Here is a 21,963-nt window from a genome sequence, read left to right on the forward strand (position 1 = left end):
AAAGAATCAAAATAAGAGAACCCCAAAGAAGTCAGTCCTGGGGAGAAGACTCTAGAACATCTTGTCCAATTGCTGCTTCTTAGTTGAAGAGCCTCTTTCTTAAGCTCTTCTCTGCTCAAACTTAGGAGGGTTAATGTCTAGTTAAGTAGCTCCATTCTTTAATAAAGTCACACTTAAAAAACTATCATTCTTTCAAAATACTTTTATAAATATTAATTATAAGTATACTTAATTTTTGTGTAAAATTTGAACTCAAATAGTCTCCTTTACTCATTTTAACAGGCTACTAATAAAATCAATTGTATGAATTTTGAATCAATGGGGTATTCTCATTTATCCTCTGGAACATTAATACGTAAATTCATAAACATAAATTATAAAACATCAATCTGAACATAAAGCATAAATATGGTTTCACTGCATATGCTACCTTAGCATCAAAGTGGTAGGATAGGGATGTGGGACAGAGTTCAGACTAATTTGACTTCCCTTAGGAAGTGTCAGTAAAGAAAATATATTCTGTTCTTTGCTCTGTCCAGATAGTTTGAAATGCATACACACCAGTTGTTGCAGTTTTCACCTTGTGCTAGATGAAACTAAGGTATTCTACAATGCTTGGACTTAATGGATACTCTTGCACTAGCCTAATTATCTTTGGTTGTTGTTGTTGCATCAGTATATTTATTTATTGAAGTATAGGTGATCTGCAATGTTGTGTTAATTTCTGCTGTACGGCAAAATAATTCAGTTGTACATATATAAACATTCTTTTTTATACATTCTTTTCCATTATGGTTTATCACAGAATATTGAATATAGCTCCTTGTGCTATATAGTGTAGGACCTTGGTGTTAATCATTCTATATATACGAGTTTGCATCTGCTAGCCCCACACTTCCACTCTATCCCCTCCCACCTCCCAACTATCTTAACTATTTAATTCCAAGCCACCAAAATTTGATCTTCATTTAGCTTTTCTTTTTCTAAATTTAAAAAATAATAAAAGCTCTATATTTGACATATGGTTAAACCAATCTTCACTGGCCCAAGGGATCCTTTCTGCTAACTTCCTATTACCAGTTGAAATGCCAAAGTATCAAGTGATTACCATGTTATAATGTCTAAGTGGGTCATTTCCCATAGACTGAGGCTCAGTTGGGAATATTTTCTGGAACACAGGTCACCAAGGCATGTCACGTCACAGGTGCCCATAGTACCTAATAGTGTCAAGTCCTAGTCATGTGAACAAACAATAAGAATACAAGATATAGCCTGCACGTCTCCTGCTCTTACTAATGTTAGTCACTCAGTCATGTCTGACTCTTTGTGACCCCATGGACTGTAGCCCACCAGGCTGCTCTGTCCATGGAGTTCTCCAGGCAAGAATACTGTAGTGGGTAGCCATTCCTTTCTTCAGGGGATCTTCCAGACCCAGGGATCAGACCCAGGTCTCATGCATGGCAGGCAGATTCTTTACCACTTGAGCCACCAGGGAGTGGCTCTTACTAATATGTGAGTACAAATGAGCACACTTTAACATTTCCATCTGAATTTTGCTAGCTTGATCCCAACCTCTTAGTGACTAGACTTCATCTCTCTTCTTCCTTCCGTATTATTCTCTCTCCCATTTTTAAACTAGACCCAAGATGTATCTTCCATGGTCTCATTTGTTGGTCTAGACTGTTGAATATCCTCTGGAGTGTGTGGGCTTCAGCAGTTGTGGCACACAGGCTTAGTTGCTCCATGGCATTTGGAATCTTCCCAGACCTGGCATTGAACCTGTGTTCCCTACATTGGCGGGCGGATTCTTATCCACTGTGCCACCAGGGAAGTCCCCTCCTAGTTTTTAGCTACTACAAACATTGTTATGACTTTTTCAGAAGTGAAGGGGTTGAGAAGAAAAGGACAAGGATATGGTTAAAATGAATAAGATGCTGTGTATTTGAGCTGGGCAGGGGAGACGTGCCCAGTTAGGTCACAGGTGTGTGGATGGCGCAGGGGGTCTCTGTTTGTGGGGACCCTCTGCCATGTAAAGGAGTCAGCAGGAACTCACTCCGTGATGTGTCTAGCCCAGCAGAGGTTGGAGACAGAGAGAGTTAACTGCTGCTGGACGGCAGCCGAATGATATCAGTATGATGACCACAGACACTGTCCTTAGAAGACCCTGAGCATCGCACATGCCCAGACTCCTTGGCAACAGCCCTAGCAAGAAGAGAAGGACTATTATGGACTGGCTGCTCATGAGGATGAACATAGAGGGGCCACAGGGGATTGTACCAGTGGAGTGGCAAGATGGTTTGGCTCCATGAGGGGTGTCTGCAGAGTCAGACGTGACTTGCTAGAAGTGAGATCAACAGGCTATTTGAGTGGAAAACATCATAGCCCTGCAGAGGAGGTGGTTTCCACTGTCACATCAGTGCCAGGTATGATGTTGGCAGTGTAAGGTTTTCAAATAAATCTGCTCTCAGTGGCTGTGCTCCAGTTCCTTCTGTGTAGTCTCTTTAATACCCAGAGACTTGGACCAAGTGCTGCAGGCACTTCAGCAGCACAGATGATTATTTCTTCAAGTGAAATGCGTCCGTGTGCAATTTCATGCTCAAAGGATATGCAAGGTTTTAAGGCTGGCATATGTAATTTACTTAAAGTTCTCCAAGCATTTCTGATGCCCACCCTGATTGAGAGCCTTTGACCATAGGAAGTGTCAGGAACTGAGACCAATAGCAAGTTAAAAGCCAAGAGATAAAATCCACATTCTGAAAGGAATCTCCTTTCCAAATTTCCTTGAATGGAACTTATCACTCCATAACCAAACAGCATGTTAGAGATGTTACAGATGGGAAAAGAAATTTTAAAAAAAAAGTACACTGCTTTTCTCTGAATAAAATGAATGGCATCTTGAGTTCCCCTTTGCTTCTGTTTAAGAAAAAGCTTATCACACAGTCTGAACCTAGTGTGCACACTGGTTTCCATAATGTGTTTTGCAATGTGGTTAGAGAGTACATATGAGGAACACCAAGTCCGCAGCCATGCCAAGAAGGGGAGGGGGGCATTTCCTTTTATACCCTCCCTTTGCTGTTTAGAAGAAGGAAGTTTCAGAAAAGTATGTCAGCTCTAGGATTTTTCCCCCCCTTCTCAAGAAACAAGTAGCCATTTAACAGACTGGGGGTGAGAGAAGGGTCGAGTTTCTGATTTATAACTTCTAATGAAGCACCAGCTGTCAGGATTAGGTCAGCGCAGACTGGGCCAGAAACTAGACTGCCGTGGTCCCTGTGCCAAACGACATGGGGCATCAGGTGCTCTCAGGTCTGAGCTGACTCCCTTTGAGTAGGACAGCTCTACGTGATTGTAGCAATTTGGCATTTAATTGTTATTTTTTTTCTCTAGGAAGGAAGTAAAATGTATGAACATTTTTAATATATAAAGTTCAGTTTTTGAGAATTGCAAGGTATTTTCAAAATAAACATTTTCAGGGTCTGGTAAGAGAAAGAGAACATAAAGAACAGCAGGCAATACTCTATTTTTTTAAACTTAACTTTATTGTATTATCTGTTTGGCCACAGGGCATGCAGAATCTTAGTTCCCCACCAGGGATGGAACCTATGCCCCCTGTGTGGCAGGAAGTCCAGCATGCATTATTTTATAATAGCAACAAAAATTTAAGGCCCCAGCTAGAAATTAAAAGGATAGGTCATGGATTTTTGGTATCTAAATTCCCTTGCATAGGATTGAAGAGAGTGACAGGTCGTGGAGCTGATGGCCAGAGAGCTTTTTAAGTCGTGTATACATTAGTAGTGGGACACGAGTTTGCTCAGACTCTTGTTGTCTCGGGTGGAGTGGGTGTTGTAAAGGCTGCTTCCTATGAACTCACAAACTCTTCCTGGAATCACTCATTGGTACGTCTGCCTGTCCTCGGTCACTCCTGTCGCTTCTGGTGCCTTGGAGACTTTGGAAAACAACCTTGAGTCACCGCCACCTTCGCGGGAGTCCTAGAGGCTGGGCGAGCTCACATCGCGCATGCGCATGTTCTGTGGCGGCCAGAGTCGCCGGAAGGTACCCAGGCTGCACCGCCAGGAATTCCAAATGCCTTCCGAAGCTTCTCATCTTGCTTCAGAAGCTGTCTTTAGGACCCAGAGGCAGAGGGCTATCTGAGTGGTAGACCCCGTGCAGGACTCGCAAGTTTTCCTGGGATGTGAGAGGATTGAGAGCAGGGGGGAGGTGGGGTCACGGGAGAGGGGTTATTATTCAGCCTAGCTTTGATGGTTGGGCTTCCTTCCCTTAGTGCAGATTTTGTTTTTTTCCCCCACCAGAATGCCCATGGTACCCTCATGCTTACAGAACTCCGTATCAGGAGTTCCTCCTACCGTTTATGCAGTAAATTTTTATGGAGGATCTGGTCCATACCAGGCACTCCACTAGGTGCTGGGGGTACAGTGGTGCGGTGAAAGGGAGAGGTGAAAGCAGACCGAGTCCCTTTTGCATGGAGCTCACCATCTAGTGGGGCTTCCCCGATGGCTCATTAGGTAAAGAATCCAACTGCCAATGCAGGAGACCGGGGTTCCAGCCCTGGGTCAGGAAGATCCCCTGGTGGAGAAAATGGCAACGCCCTCCAGTATTCTTGTCTGAAAAATTCCATGGACTGAGGAGCCTGTCTGGCTACAGTCCACAGAGTCACAAAAAGTCAGATGTGGTTGAGCATGCACGCAGTCTAGTGGTTGCAATAGCAGGTTTCTAAAACTACACTAACAAATACATATAGTTAAAGCTAGTGTTCTGAAGGCAAAGGAATCAGGCTCATTCCCACGTGTGTCCGTTTTTTGTCACCTAGAATGGGCTCAGGCTGGGTTTCTAGCTCTAGTCTATATCCAAGCGCTTAACTAGTAGAGGAATATCAAACCATTTCAAAATCTAGAATTATTTCATGTTTATTGTGTATTAATGTGTATTATATGGCTTCCCAAGTGGCGCTAGTGGTAAAGAATCTGCCTGCCAATGCAGGAGACGCTAGAGGCTCAGGCTGGATCCCTGGGGTGGAAAGATCCTCTGGAGTAGGAAATAGCAATCCACGCCAGTATTCTTGCCTGGGAAATCCCACGGACAGAGGAGCCTGGTGGGCTATAGTCAATGGGGTTGCAAAGAGTTGGACATGACTGAAGGCACACACAGACACACACAAGTGCACAGTGCATATTATTGTTAATTATTGGCATAATTAATATAATTAATTATAGTGTATAATATATTATACTTAATATATATTAATTAAATGTAGAAAATAATTTTTCTATTTATATGCTGCTGCTGCTAAGTCGCTTCAGTCATGTCCGACTCTGTGTGACCCCGTAGACTGCAGCCCACTAGGCTCTGCCGTCCCTATATACTGTTAATTAAATTACATTCTCTGATCTCCACACCTATCAAAGAGAAGGACCAGAATATCTCAAATGAAAAACTGAAAATTAAAATATTAAGAAAGTTTTCACAATCTTAAAAAATAGAGTTTAAAAAAATAATAATTTTATGTTTTTAGCAGTTCTTGTCCATTGTTAGATGAGTCTATAGAGGGAAAGATGGCCTTTAAACTACCAAGCCTTCCTGCTGTGTCTTCAGACAAAAGTATTCTCTTAGAATTTCACGTTGCCTAAAATTAAGAAATCATACGTTTATTAATATTTCTTCTCATATTTGTGCAGTGTCTATCAGGGAACTGAAACTGAATTGAGGGCACTGAATTTACTGGATCCAATGCCTTTTTTTGAAAAAAGTTGTCACCATTGTCTCACTGCTGAGAATCTATGCCCGTGAGGTTCTGCAGAACTGATGATGGGTTAAATTCATTATTATTATTATTTTATGAAAACTTGTATACAGTTTTGAGCAGAGAGATAGTAGTATGCTGGTCAGTATTTAAACTGTCTCCTGGTTGAGGAGGGATAAAAGTCCTTACGGATAGCATTTGCCAGTTTTTCTAGTGTGAGTAGTCTCATCATGACCAATTTCCAGATACCAAGGTGGAGTCGCTGATCACTGATCACAGAATTGAGAAGCAGTACATACTACAGGTTCCTGTCAGCTGGTGCAAGCTGTCTCTGCCTGCGTAGGGTGTATCCATGCAGTAGTTTTTTTCTTTGTCACGTGGGCAGGCAAATATAAGAATTAAAGAATCAAGCTCTATAGTGTGACACTCTTTGTCTCCAACTTTTTGATCTCTCCTGATATATGGGATGCTGGGTTGCAGTGTAACTATAACCAAAGTTGAACAAACTGTAATCACTGTTTACTGCATTCTATTTTCTATTCTCTTCTAATTCATTTCAAACAGTAGATAGTTTAGCAATGGCTACCCGTTACTTATTTAACACATAAGCAACTGTTTCTCTGTGTCAGGCACTACTTTAAATGCTTTACAAACACTGATTCAATTCTTCATCATAATCATGCTGGGAAGTTGGTGCTGGGTTTCATCATTTATTACTTGGCAATGATAGTACTTGTCTTCTCAACCTCAGACATGCTTCTCAAAGGAAACTGTGTGTAGACACAGGTCAGTGAGTTTAGTCAGTTGTTGTTCAGTCCCTGAGTCATGTCCAACTCTTTGCAACCCCATGGACTGCAGCATGCCAGGCTTCCCTGCCCTTCACTGTCTCCTGGAGTTTATTCAAACTCATGTCCATTGAATTAATGACGCCATACAACTATCTCATCCTCTGTCTCCCCCTTCTCCCGCCCTCAATCTTTCCCAGCATCAGGGTGTTTTCCAATGAGTCAGCTCTTCACATCAGGTAGCCAAAGTATTGGAGCTTCAGCATCAGTCCTTCCAATGAATATTCAGGTTTGATTTCGTTTAGGACTGACTGGTTTGGAGAGGGTCAAAATAACAATGGTTATAATCTGTATTTTAAACACTTAGACATAGTAAAGTGTTTATTTTAGATGCTGTATATTTTATTATTTTTTATTCTCTTAAAGTACTATGACTAAAAGTTGTTTGTGTGTTTCATATATTTAAAAAAAAATCTTCCATAAGACTGTGGCTTTTCTTCTTTTCCAGATTTTTTTTCCTCATCATGTTATATCTAAATTATTAGCATTTTGCTTTCTCTAGACCATTTTTGTCTCAGGGCAAAATTAACTTTGGAGACTGTTCATCAAGACCTGTCACACTTTTTCTGACCAAGTCTTTAATTTGATCTTCTGGTTGCTGTGAGTTGAGTAACAGTCTAATGGGGCATTGGCTGCCTCGACAGCCTCAGCAGCCTCTTTGCTGAATCCCCAAGTCATCTCTCCTGCCCTCCGATGTCCTCATCTTCAGTGACCTTAGAGTCAAGTCCACAAACTTTATCATGGCCAATAAGCTCTACATTAGCTGGCTCTACCACAGGCAATGTGGTCTAATGGTTAGATGTTTAAGTTTCACACTCCATCCCTCTCCTTACTTGCTGTGTGACCCTGGAAACAACTCTTAGTCTCTCCCTACGTCAGTTTGTTTATCTTTAAAATGACAAAATAGGAGACTTACCCAGTGGTCCAGGGGTTAAGACTCCCCCTTCCAATACAGGGGATGTGGGTTCAATCCCTGCTTGGGGCACTAAGATCTCACATGCCTCATGGCCAAAAACTATAAAACAGAAGTAATATTGTAACAAACTCAATAAAGACTGAAAAAATGGTGCACATAAAAAATAAAACCTTTAAAGAAAATAAATTTTGAAATAAAATGGGAAAATATTAGTAGCTACATCATAGAGGTTTATTATTATTGAACCTTTGTTGATTTACAATATTGTGTTAGTTTCAAGTGTACAGCAAAGTGATTCAGTTATATATCAATATATTGATATGTATATATCCAAATTCTTTTCTGTTATGGGTTATTACAAGATGTTGAATATAGTTCTCAGTGTTATACAGTAAATCCTTGTTGTTTGTCTGTTTTACATATAGTAGTGTGTATCTGTTAATCCCATATACCTAATTTATCCCTTTCCCCACTGTCCCGTTTGGTAACCACATCATACAGTTTTTATAAGGATTAAGTGAGTGGATGCATAGAAAGGGCTTAACACAGTTCCTCGTACATAGAAAACACTGCATAAATCATAGCTTCTCTCCTCTTCTCTGTCTGCTTCCCCTTCATCACACTCTCCTTTAAGTTCATGTTAGCTGAAGGATCTTCCTCTTTTTGGGGGCTATGCTGGGTCTTCGTGACAGCATGCAGGCTTCTCTAGTTGTGATGCATAGGCTTAGTTGCCCCGCAGCATGTGAGATCTTAATTCCCCAACTAGGGATCGAATCCGTGACCCGTGTGCCCTGCATTGGAAGGCAGATTCTTAACTATTGGACCATCAGGGAAGTCTCTTTAGCTGAAAGATATTTGCACTCTACCACCTGAAAAGTTCTTTCTCCATTCTTCACATAATTTATTCCTATGTATTCTTTAGGTTTCTGCTTAACTGTCAATCTTCCCTGGTGGCTCAGAAGGTAAAGCGTCTGCCTACAATGCGGGAGACCAGAGTTCAATCCCTGGGTCAGGGAAATCTCCTGGAGAAGGAAATGGCAACCCACTCCAATATTCTTGCCTGGAATACCCCACGAATGGAAGAGCGTGGTAGGCTATAGTCCATGGGGTCGCAAAGAGTCGGACACAACTGAGTGACTTCACTTTCACTTTAACTATCACTTCGGAGATTAGCTGTGCTTGACTGCCAGTCTATTCAGACTCCCTGGGGTAGTCTCTCATCACAGAACTTACCTTCCTTTTAAAGCCCTGCCACAGTTTATTCTTCTGTGCTTGTTGATGTGATGTCAGGAGACAGGGTGATGAAGGTGGGCACGTTACCTGCTGCACTGTTCTCAAAACCCAGTCTAAGCTTGGAACAGCACTCTACGGTTTGTCTGATCACAGCAGACAGCTTGGTTGTCCAAATGTTTTAGCCCTTAACCAACATCAAGAACAGTTTTTTGGCCGCACCATGTGGCGATCTTAGTTCCCCGACCAGGGATTGAACCTGTGTCCCTTGCAGTGGAAGCATGGAATCTTAACCACGGGACCACCTGCTCATTCCCATGAAGAGCAGTTTTGAAGCTGCTGTTTAGAGAGGCAGTATTGATGCCTCCTCCCTGCCAGTGGCATGACCTAGCACTTGCCTGCTGTTGGCATTTGAACCCAGCCCCCATTTTCCTTCAAAAAGGCTGTTTCATCCCTAAGCTAAGATTTCCCTTTTCCAAGTTGCTTTACAGAATGAAATTTTGGAATGAATAAAACTACTGATTTCTTTTAAAAAGTGCAGTCTTAGTAGCAGCTTCATTCCTGCCTTGTTTTTAGCTGCCCTTTCTTGTGATTCTGCTCTCTCTCTTTTTATTTAAGTAACTTTTCAGTTCAGTTCAATCACTCAGTTGTGTCCAACTCTTTGTGACCCCATGGACTGCAGCACGCCAGGCCTCCCTGTCCATCACCAACTCCTGGAGCTTACTCAAACTCATGCCCATTGAGTCGGTGATGCCATCCAACCATCTCATCCTGCCATCCCCTTCTCCTCCCACCTTCAATCTTTCCCAGCATCAGGGTCTTTTCCAATGACTCGGTTCTTCGCATCAGGTAACCGAAGTACTGGAGTTTCAGCTTCAGTATCAGTCCTTCCAATGAACATTCATTGGAGTCTTCTCCAACACCACAGTTCAAAAGCATCAATTCTTTGGTGCTCAGCTTTCTTTATAGTGCAGCTCTCACATCCATACATGGCTACTGGAAAAACCATAGCCTTGACTAGACAGACCTTTGTTGGTAAAGTGATGTTTCTGCTTTTTAATATGCTGTCTAGGTTGGTCATAGCTTTTCTTCCAAGGAGCAAGCATCTTTTAATTTCATGGCTTCAGTCACAATCTGCAGTGATTTTGGAGCCCAAAAATGTAAAGTCTGTCACTGTTTCCATTGTTTCTCCATCCATTTGCCAGGAAGTGATGGGACTGGATCTTAGTTTTCTGAATGTTGAGCTTTAAGCCAACTTTTTCACTCTCCTCTTTCACTTTCATCAGAGGCTCTTCAGATCTTCTTCACTTTCTGCCATGGGGTGCTGTCATCTGCGTATCTTAGGTTATTGATATTTCTTCTGGCAATCTCAATTCCAGCTTGTGTTAGTTCCTAAAATAACATGAGTAGAGAAAATAAAGAAAATGAAGAGAAAAATAATTTTTTTAGTTTTCTCTTTCTCTTTGCAAGAGGAATACATGCTCACTGTAGAAAATTCCTCCCTAGTGATTTGTTATATTGTACTTACATTTTCCCTGGAAGTGATTGAAAAAGTTTTGGGGTAAAAGTTAGAGATAGAAATACACCACTATAAAGAAATAATAAAGTAAAAGAGGTATGTTACCTACTTAAACATTTTTCTGTTATCAAAATTGCATTTCTTAAGTTATATAGCATGCACAGTGAGGACAAAAAGTTTTGGTGACTGGCTTTAGCTGTGGGGAACTACACAGAATGGCTGCTAGTTGTGCTTTTTATGGAGAATGTGAGCCTTTAAGGAAGTGAACCGATTGCTCTTTGTGTTTATATCTTTTACAGATTTTGCACAAATAAATATAGTTTCCCCCAAACAGAACCCTGACAATTAACAGCAACAATAAAAAGAATTCCAACTGCGAGTGGAAATTTTAAAAAATACTAATTTGGAGGGAAAGTGATCATGGAGCCTAAGGAAACAGTAATGAATACATGAAGGTTTATGTGACTGGAGGATAAATTTGCTGGTCTGTTCTAATGACCAGATGATTTCTTGACATCCTCAACTCTGCCCTCCCCTCTGAGAGGCCAACAGAGCTTTCCAGCTCGTAGTTATAGTGCTTCTTACTTGGTAAGAGGACTAGTCCCCTAAGCTAGTCCCCAAATTTAACTAGTCCCTAATGAGTTATGGAGAAACTCAGGCCTGGTTTTACCAAATACACATGGATTAAGTCCTTCTCATTTCATTAAAAATGAACCCTACCTAAAAATTCATTGCTCAAGACTTATGGACATGGCTGGGGAGTTGGGGGGGAGAAGGAGAGGGTGGGAGGTATGGAGAGAGTAACATGGAAACATCCGTTACCATATGTAAAATAGATAGCCAATGGGAATTTGCTGTATGACTCTGGGGAACTCAAATTGGGGCTTGGTAACAGCCTAGAGGGGTGGGATGAGGGGAAGTGGGAGGGAGGTTCAAGTGGAAAGGGACACGGGTAAACCTATGGCTGATTCATCTTGATGTTTGATAGAAACCAATGCAATACTACAAAGCAATTATCCTTCAATTAAAAATAAATAGATAAAAAAAGAATTTATTGTTCAAACCGACAGCTCTTATCCTCAGATATTATGACTCTCACTGTTTAAAAACTGTTAATGTGTCACTTCTTAGATGGCACTTCCTGGCCTTGAAACAATGCTGAATTTGCAGTCATCCTCAAGAGCCTAGATTACATCCTGTGTTCTTTATATTGACAAAGGAATTTGGGTTTTCACTTCAACACTTTTATCTACTAAGAGAGGTGAAGGAATGTGCTCTAAGATACAACACATTCTATATTTTCTACATTAGTTTTTTTTTTTTTGGTAAAATAAGAGATACAATTAATGTAAGTGAGCATCTGAGTTTTTGAAAGATGATTTTATGATTATTAAAATAATAACTTGCAAAAAGAGTTAGAAAAATAAGTATATTTTTCTCTCTTGAGTGTAATTTATCAAAATGATTACTTACTCTGACTTCATTAAGTATGATAATCTCTAGGTCCATCCATGTTGCTGCAAATGGCATTATTGCATTTTTTTAAATTTTATTTTTATGGCTGAGTAGTATTCTATTGTCATATGGTCTCACTTATATATGAAATTTTAAAAAATGACACAGGGCTTCCCTGGTGGCTCAGTGGTAAAGAATCTTCCTGGTAATTCAGGAGATATGGGATCGATCACTCATCTGGAAAGATTCCACATGCCACAGAGCAGCTAAGCCCATGCATCACAACTATCGAGCCTGTGCTCTTGAGTCCAGGAGCTGCAACTTTTGAGCCTACTACTAAAGCCTGCACACTCTAGAGCCTATTCTCTGCACAAGAGAAGCCACTGCAGTGAGAAGCCCACTCACCACAACTAGAGAGTGGCCCCTGCCTGCCGCACCTAGAGAAAAGCCTGTGCAGCAACGAAGACCCAGCACGGCCAAAAATAATTAAATAAAATTATTTTTTAAATGACAGAAATGAACTTATTACAGAACAGAAACAGACTCATAGATTTCGAAATCAGGCTTATGGTTACCAAAGAGGAAACATGGCAGGAAGGGATAAATTAGGAAATTGCAATTTACATATACATACTACTATATATAAAATACATAACTAAAAAGGGCCTACTGTAATAGCACAGGGAACTCTAATAAATATTTTGTAATAACTTATATGGGAAAGAATCTGAAAAAGAGGAGCCTGGCAGGCCATAGTCCATGGGCTCACAAGAGTCGGACACGAATGAGAGACTCAGTCAATCACCATCAGTTCAGTTCAGTTCAGTTGCTCAGACATGTCCGACTCTTTGCGACCCCATGAACCGCAGCATGCTAGGCCTCCCTGTCCATCACCAACTCCCAGAGTTTACCCAAACTCATGTCCATTGAGTCGGTGATGCCATCCAACCATCCCATCCTCTGTCATCCCCTGCTTCTCCTGCCCTCAATCTTTCCCAGCATCAGGGTCTTTTCAAATGAGTCAGCTCTTCGCATCAGGTGGCCAAAGTATTGGAGTTTCAGCTTCAACATCAATCTTTCCAATGAACACCCAGGACTGATCTCCTTTAAGATGGACTGGTTGGATCTCCTTGCAGTCCAAGGGACTCTCAAGAGTCTTCTCCAACACCACAGTTCAAAAGCATCAATTCTTCGGCGCTCAGCTTTCTTTATAGTCCAACTCTCACATCCACACATGACTACTGGAAAAACCATAGCCTTGACTAGACGGACCTTTGTTGACAGAATAATGTCTCTGCTTTTTAATATGCTGTCTAGGTTGGTCATAACTTTCCTTCCTAGGAGTAAGCGCTTTTTAATTTCATGGTTGCAGTCACCATCTGCAGTGATTTTGGAGCCCAAACAAACAAAGTCAGCCACTGTTTCCACTGTTTCCCCATCTATCTGCCATGAAGTGATGGGACCAGATGCCATGATGGTAGTTTTCTGGATGTTGAGTTTTAAGCCAACTTTTTCACTCTCCTCTTTCATTTTCATTAAGAGGCTCTTCAGTTCTTCTTCACTTTCTGCCATAAGGGTGGTGTCATCTGCATATCTGAGGTTATTAATATTTCTCCCGCAATCTTGATTCCGATTGTGTTTCTTCCAGCCCAGCGTTTCTCATGATGTCCTCTGCATATGAGTTAAATAAGCAGGGTGACAATATACAGCCTTAACGTACTCCTTTCTCAATTTGGAACCAGTCTGTTGTTCCATGTCCAGTTCTAACTGCTGCTTCCTGACCTGGATGCAGATTTCTCAAGATACAGGTCAGGTTTTCTGGTATTCCCATCTCTTTCAGAATTTTTCACAGTTTATTGTGATCCGCACAGTCAAAGGCTTTAGCATAGTCAATAAAGCAGAAATAGATGTTTTTCTGGAACTCTCTTGCTTTTTCAATGATCCATCGGATGTTGGAAATCTGATCTCTGGTTCCTCTGCCTTTTCTAAATCCAGCTTGAACATCTAGAAGTTCATGGTTCACGTATTGCTGAAGTCTGGCTTGGAGAATTTTGAGCATTACTTTACTTGTGTGTGAGATGCGTGTAATTGTGCGATAGTTTGAGCATTCTTTGGCATTGCCTTTCTTTGGGATTGGAATGAAAACTGACCTTTTCCAGTCCTGTGGCCACTGCTGAGTTTTCCAAATTTGCTGACATATTGAGTGCAGCACTTTCACAGCATCATCATTCAGGATTTGAAATAGCTCAACTGGAATTCCATCACCTCCACTAGCTTTGTTCGTAGTGATGCTTCCTAAGGCCCACTTGACTTCACATTCCAGGATGTCTGGCTCTAGGTGAGTGATCACACCATTGTGATTATCTGGGTTGTGAAGATCTTTTTTGTACAGTTCTTCTGTGTATTCTTGCCACCTTTTCTTAATATCTTCTGCTTCTGTTAGGTCCATACATTTCTGTCCTTTATTGTGCCCATCTTTGCATGAAATGTTCCCTTGGTATCTCTAATTTTCTTGAAGAGATCTCTAGTCTTTCCCATTCTGTTGTTTTCCTCTATTTCTTTGCATTGATCACTGAGGAAGGCTTTCTTATCTCTCCTTGCTATTCTTTGGAGCTCTGCATTCAAATGGGTATATCTTTCCTTTTCTCCTTTGCTTTTCACTTCTCTTGTTTTCACAGCTATTTGTAAGGCCTCCTCAGACAGCCATTTTGCCTTTTTGCATTTCTTTTTCTTGGGGATGGTCTTGATCCCTGTCTCCTGTACAATGTGATGAACCTCCGTCCATAGTTCATCAGGCACTCTATCAGATCTAGTCCCTTAAATGTATTTCTCACTTCTACTCTATAATCATAAGGAATTTGATTTGGGTCATACCTGAATGGTCTAGTGGTTTTCCCCACTTTCTTTAATTTAAGCCTGAATTTGGCAATAAGGAGTTCGTGATCTGAGCCACAGTCAGCTCCTGGTCTTGTTTGTGCTGACTGTATAGAGCTTCTCCATCTTTGCCTGCCAAGAATATAATCAATCTGATTTCGGTGTTGACCATCTGGTGATGTCCATGTGTAGAGTCTTGTCTTGTGTTGTTGGAAGAGAGTGTTTGCTATGACCAGTACGTTCTCTTGGCAAAACTCTATTAGCCTTTGCCCCACTTCAATCTGTACTCCAAGGCCAAATTTGCTTGTTACTTCAGGTGTTTCTTGACTTCCTACTGTTGCATTCCAGTCCCCTATAATGAAAAGGACATCTTTCTTGGGTGTTAGTTCTAAAAGGTCTTGTAGGTCTTCATAGAACTGTTCAGCTTCTTCAGCATTACTGGTTGGGACATAGACTTGGATTACTGTGATATTGAATGGTTTGCCTTGGAAATGAGATCATTCTGTCGTTTTTGAGATTGCATCCAAGTACTGCATTTTGGACCGTTTTGTTGACTATGATGACTACTCCATTTCTCCTAAGGGATTCTTGCCCACAGTAGTAGATATAATGGTCATCTGAGTTAAATTCACCCATTCCAGTCCCTCTTAGTTTGCTGATTCCTAGAATGTCGACGTTCACTCTTGCCATCTCCTGTTTGACCACTTGCAATTTGCCTTGATTCATGGACCTAACATTCCAGGTTCCTATGCAATATTGCTCTTTACAGCATCGGATCTTGCTTCTATCACCAGTCCCATCCACAACTGGGTGTTGTTTTTGCTATGGCTCCATTCCTTCATTCTTTCTGGAGTTATTTCTCCACTGATCTCCAGTAGCATATTGGGCACCTATCCGCCTGGGGAGTTCATCTTTCAGTGTCCTATATTTTTGCGTTTTCACACTGTTCATGGGGTTGTCAAGGCAAGAATACTGAAGTGGTTTGCCATTCCCTTCTCCAGTGGACCACATTCTGTCAGACCTCTCCACCATGACCCATCCTTCTTGGGTGGCCCCACGCAGCATGGCTTAGTTTCATTGAGTTAGACAAGCTGTGGTCTGTGTGATCAGATTGACTAGTTGTCTGTGATTGTGGTTTCAGTCTATCTGCCCTCTGATGCCCTCTCTCAGTGCCAACCATCTTACTTGGGTTTCTCTTACCTTGGACGTGGGTTATCTCTTCACAGCTGCTCCAGCAAAGTACAACCGTTGCTCCTTACCTTGGATGTGGGGTATCTCAATCACCATATATGTATATACATCTGAATCACTTTGCTATGCACCTGAAACATAACATTGTAAGTCAAGTATATTTTAATAAAAAAATGATTCTTACTCATGCTACTGTGACATCTTAAGTTTGACAAGGAAGTTTCTAAGGGTCATGAGTCCTAACACTTATGAATAATTCATACCAGAAGGAAATAATATCTCATCAAGAATTTATTTTTTTAATTAATAAATGTACTCAATTCACACTTACAATTTTAAAATAATTAATCGTATAGAAAGAAAACTGAAGTTTGTTCTTTAAATAACTCCTCCTTACAGTCATCAAGTCCTTTGTTAGTCATTAATCATAATAACTTATTTGTTTTAAAATGTTTTCACTTCTGCTCAGTACATTACAACAAATTTTATTGCCTTTGTGTCTTTAACCTTTAGAATTATTCCGTCTAATGACTACCTTTAAATTTTATCTTATCAAGAATGTGACAGCTCAGCATTTTGTTGGCTGAGTAAACTGTGTCAAGAGCTGAGAAATTCTTAGCAGTGAAAATGGTGCCTAAGTGGTTAAATGTTTGGAAAATAATGTTCTATTCCTTTCATAGGAAAATCCTGTCATCAGTAGTAAGTTCTGAGATCTGAGATTCCTTCATAATCACAACCTTAACACCCATGTGTATATGGAGAGACATACACATTCACTTTCTCTCTCTCTCTCTCTCTCTCACACACACACATGCACACACACACTTACTCTTGTGATGCTGACAAGGAACACCCTACTCATTCAGATGACTGACTTGTTGACCAGCCACAGCTTCATGGTCACAAATGAGATACTTGTCTAAACAATCACACTGACTAGTTCAAAAGTTTCGGGGGAAAGAACAGCTTAAAAATCTTGGATTCAGAATGTTACCCTTCACTAAGACTCTTTCATGCTCAAAAAAGACCCTCTTAGCACCAAGCTCTAAACCTGAGGTTCTGAGTTGTAGTCATTCCTGTAGGCTTCTTATAAAGTGACAAGATTGAACCATTGAACTTTTGATTCATTTGATTTTATGATATGTGTATGGTTTATAAATAGCACTTGATGTATTGCCTCTAGAAAGTGATAAAGTTAAGAGATTGTCAATTGGGGTCAAACAGATCTGGGTGTGAATTCCAGCTCTGCCCATTCCTAACTGTATATTTGAATTCAGGTGTCATTTTATCTCTTATACTCCCCTTTCCATATTTATCAACTGGGATAGTAATCCCTATTTCTCAACTTTGTTCTGAGGATTAAATGAGTCAGTGTGTAAAAGTGCTTACTTAGCTCAGTAATCAGTAATGGGTATTATCTTGAAATGGTAAGAATGACTTAGGATCCATATCTCGGGAAATACAAAGACACAAAGAGCGTTCTCTGCCTCTACATTTTTTGGCATTGTGCTATCAGTTGCTATCTTGAAGTTCCTTGTGTGACACAGACCTCAAATGAGAGATCACTTGTATTTCATTTTCAAATTTAAATAAAATTTTAAATTTTAATAAAAATTTAAATATTTCACTTCAAATAAAAATTTAAGAATTTTATGTTTAAATAAATTTTGAAATTTAAATAAAATGTTTATATTTAAATTTTAAACAAATTGAAGGAAAAGTTAAATTTTAAATAAAATTTAAAATTTTAAATAAAGCATTTAAAATTTAAATTTATTTTTAAAAATATTTATTTATTTGACGGCACCAAATATAAAGTAATATTCATTTATTTATTTTATAATATTTATTTTTTTATTTGTTTATTGGAGAAGGAAATGGCAGCCCACTCCAGTATTCATGCCTGGAAAATCCCATGGATGGAGGAGCCTGGTGGCTACACCCCATGGGGTCACAAAGAGTCAGACACAACAGAGCCGCTAACACACACAGTCACTTATTTATTGGGTTGCAGCATGTGGGCCCTTCCATCTTCCTTGCAGCTGTGTCTGACCTTTTAGTTGCAGCCTGTGGATCTAGTTCCCTGACCAGGGATCAAACCCAAGCCCCCTGCATTCAGAGCATGGAATCTTAGCCACTGGATCACCAGGGAAATCTCTGTAAGTTTAAATAAAATTGAATGAAAAGTTACATTTTAATAAAAATTTAAAATTTAAATAAATCAATTTGTTGCAGCTAACGAAGACAGGCACATCCATACAACCAATTTGCAACAAATAAGAACTGTGGCATGTGAAGCGAAGCAAAATGAAGAAAACCCGACTCGCCCACAGCCAGCCAACAGGACCCACTTGTCGCGGCCGCTAGGAGGCGCCACAGCGAGCTCCTCTCCTGAGCTGGAGGGACCCCAGGAGCCCACCTTTGAATGGGGAATCCTGCGAACGCTGTCTCAACAGGACGTGCGTGCAGAGATCTTCCTGGGGAGCTTTCTGCTGTGGGCTGACACCACAGAAATGGTGCGGGTGGCCGGGCACCCCAGGGTGTACAAGTCAGGCTGGGTGTACGCGGTCTACATCTTCAGTTACGTTTCTCTTCTTCGAATGATATTCACTCCCCGGAACCCGCTTCTGAATTCCCTTGGCATCCTTCTCCAGGATATACCTTTTATCTTTGTTAGACTGAGTTTAATCATTGTCCTGGGAACAATCACACCCGTATTGGGTCTTTGTAAAAATGTGCTGGTGACTCTGTCTTATGTTTATTTCAATTACTTAACCAAATTCAGGATGTTCTCTACCTTTGAGAGGTCTTTTTAAAGAGAAAGTGTCCTATAGTCAAACCTCTTTTTTATGCACATGCATACATTTGTGATCTTTTTGGAGGGCAGGCATACGTTATTTTGCACTCTAGGAAGAAATGAAGAAATAGATGCTAGAGAAAAAAACCATTTTTAAAAACTATAACATGTCAATTTTTAAAATGTATGCAGATGGTGCTAAATGTAAGCAAAGTTGTAGTCTTCTAAGTTGGTTCTCCTAGATTTGTAGAAAATGTCAGTAGTTAATTTTGTTATGTATTCTTCACTTTTTCTAAAGGTACTCTTCAGTAAAGCATCTTAAAAAATGAGAACATGTCTTCCTACTAAGTTAGTCCAAGAATGAGATTTTTTTATTGTTGACAGAAAGGGCATTACAAGAATTAGTTAAAATTAATTTTAGGAAATAAAGCTGTTATTATTAAATAAGTTTAGATTCTATCAATACTTTTGAAAAATTGACCCTGAGGGATGGGATGGGGAGGGAGGAGGAAGGGGGGTTCAGGATGGGGGACGCATGCACACCCATGGCTGATTCATGTATTTAAAAAAAAATTGAATTGTTTTAGAGTCTCCTTCAGACGTGTAATTATGTTCTTTATTCCACTGTGGCAAGAGATTTTTATGTAATCAGTTGATTTCAGCAGAGAAAGCAATTTAATTTCACAGACATTTGACTCAATTTAATGTAATGAAGTTAAGGTAAGATCTAGATAAACTTTTATAATAGGAAGCCATTAATTGAAGAGGGAAATTTCAAAGTAAAAGAATATTTATTTGTGGAATTTGATACCATCATGAAAGCAAGATGCAAGCCCTGTTTAAAGTTAGAAGTTCAACTTACAAATATAACAGCAAGTGCATTAGTGTCTTATGTGATAATATATGATAGTTATCTTGATATTAAATAATTAGATATGGAATTATGTGATTTGATTTCATATGTTGGGATACCCTCAGATATGCATAGCAGGGGCTCTCCACTCTATATAAATTTTCTGATGCTACAGAGACTTCTGAGAGTCTTACATGTGCAGAGTAATGTTTTACGCAGGCAGTCTCTTCAGTGGTCTGTGGTAACAAATAGCTTAAAGAATGAATAACTGAATTTGCCTGTTGCTCCAACTCTCCACCAAATCCTCCAGTCTCACTCTCCCCCTAGGCTTTATGGTTTTTCCTTATACCATAAGATAAGGTCTATTCACAGTTGCTAAAAGCTTAACTTCTGGTTTTATGATTTGGGGCAAACTCTGTAAACCCCAGTTTCTACGTCCAAAAGTGAGTATATTACTAGTACTTTGATAAGGTTAGTAGTGTTAGTTGCTCAGTCGTGTGTGACTCTTTGCAATCCTATGGACTGTAGTCCACCAGGCTTCTCTGTCCATGGGATTCTCCAGGCAAGAATACTGGAGTGGATTGCCATTCCCTTCTCCAGGGGGGTCTTCCCAATGCAGGGATCGAACCCGGGTCTCCTGCACTGCAGGCAGATTCTTTATGTTTGAGCTACAAATAAGGTTAAATAGTACTTTATATGGCTGAGAGGATTAACTAGATAGGGAATGTTCTCACTGTATTGTCTGGCTAACTATGATAACTGATAAATGCTAAGTATTTTAATTGGATCAAATCCCTACAGAGAAACAGGTAGCTTAATGCATTGTTTTAATTTTCCTATTTTTTCTTTTCTGTGTCTTTGCTTACCCTCTGGGAATAATAATTTAAACCATACATTTGTGAAAAATAATATATTAAATCTTCAGATTACCTCAGACTATAATTTTTCACCAAATAGTATTATGTTTAGAAAGTAATCTACTGAATATAGAGATTAAAGTTGATGTCAGCGGACCTCCCTGGTGGTCCTGTGGCTAAGACTCCATGCTCCTAAGTGCAGGCTCCTAGGTTCGATCCCCGGTCAGGGAGCTAGATCCTGCATGCTGCAACTAAAGACCTGGCAGAGCCAAATAAATACATGTTTTTTAAAAAAGGTTAAAATTTTAAAAGACATGAACTTGATGTAGGTATTCATTCATTAGGCATCAAAGTGTCCCTCCTATGAGTTCTCATAGAACCCTAACGATAGCACTTTTTTAAGACTTTCATTGTGTGTTTGCTTTTCTGAGTTCCTCATTAATCTTTAAATTCCTTAAAGAAAGGCCTGAGAATATCTTGTTTAACAATGCATTTTATCTTCCTCTTGTCAATCCCACAGAAACTTATAATGCGTGTAACTGTAAAACAAGATTATTATACAAATAATTTCTTTCAATTTATACCTGATAGTTTTTTTATTAAGCAGGATATATAACCATGTAGTTGATTGTAATATTCTTAAATATGAAAATATTTTATGTACATTTATATTTATCTTTTATTGGAATTTATAGAGTAAACAATGCTCAGATAATTTGGGAAGTATTACTTATTGGAGTTTAGAATGCATTTTGCCCCGAATATTTGAACATGAATGTGCCTGATATTTTGGAAAGTCACAACACTGTATAAATAATGAAGGCATGTACAAAAGACTCCATGTAGGAGGAAAATTAGGGAGTACTAATTTAATTTAATAGTTTATTTTAAGGGTGAGGGCATGTTTATGAAGTTTGTCTATGGTATTTAATAGGCATTGCAGCAAATTATGCTAATAAAACATTGGTTGTTATACACTCTGTGATTAAAAGTTATTCTATTAAAATCACATTGCAATTCTCACTGTTTCTAATGGTTTTTGTTATTAAGACCCATGTAGCTTTTGTGTCCGTGTAAAAAGTTATGAACGTTACATATAGATTAAAAGAAAATGGATGGAGAAAAACATACCATGCTAACACTAATCAAAAGAAAGCAGCACTTACCTTAACTTCAGACAGACCAGATTTCAAAGTAAGGAAAAATTTTCAAGGATGAAGAAAGGGATTATTACAGAATAATAAAGGAGTCAGTTCTCTCAGGAGACATAATCCTTAGTGTGTATGCACCTAATGACAAAGCCACATAAGGGAAAAACTGATAGAAATGCAGAAAGAAATAGATGAAGCTATTATCATAGTTGGAAACTTCAACACCCATCTCTCAGAAATGGACAGTTCCAGCAGATAGAAAATCAGTAAATACAGAGTTGAATTCAACTACACTAATCAATTAATTGGATATAATTTACTTCTATGGTCTACTTCATCTGACAACAGCAGAATACACATTCTTCTCAAGCTCACAAGAAACATTTACCAAGATAAACCACATTCTGGGGCATAACACACACTTCAACAAATTTAAAAGAATAGAAACAATATAATGTCTTTTCTCACAAAGGAATTAAGTTAGAAATCAATAACAGACAGGTAATAGAAAAATTCCCAA

General features: G+C 39.6%; 1 protein-coding gene across 1 annotated transcript in view; it reads left to right on the forward strand.

The window, feature by feature from the left end:
* TMEM236 (transmembrane protein 236) overlaps window positions 1–21,312 on the forward strand; it is a 38,886-nt gene extending 17,574 nt beyond the window's left edge. The window contains exon 4 of the mRNA XM_081553794.1: window positions 18,021–21,312. Within this exon, the coding sequence (XP_081409920.1) occupies window positions 18,021–18,601 (581 nt within the window). The 3' untranslated portion in view covers window positions 18,602–21,312. The remainder of the gene's footprint in view (window positions 1–18,020) is intronic.
* Window positions 21,313–21,963: the final 651 nt, after the last annotated feature.

This window comes from Giraffa tippelskirchi, chromosome 13, assembly GCF_054371585.1.
Source record: "Giraffa tippelskirchi isolate mGirTip1 chromosome 13, T2T-mGirTip1v1.2.pri, whole genome shotgun sequence".
NCBI lineage: Eukaryota > Metazoa > Chordata > Mammalia > Artiodactyla > Giraffidae > Giraffa > Giraffa tippelskirchi.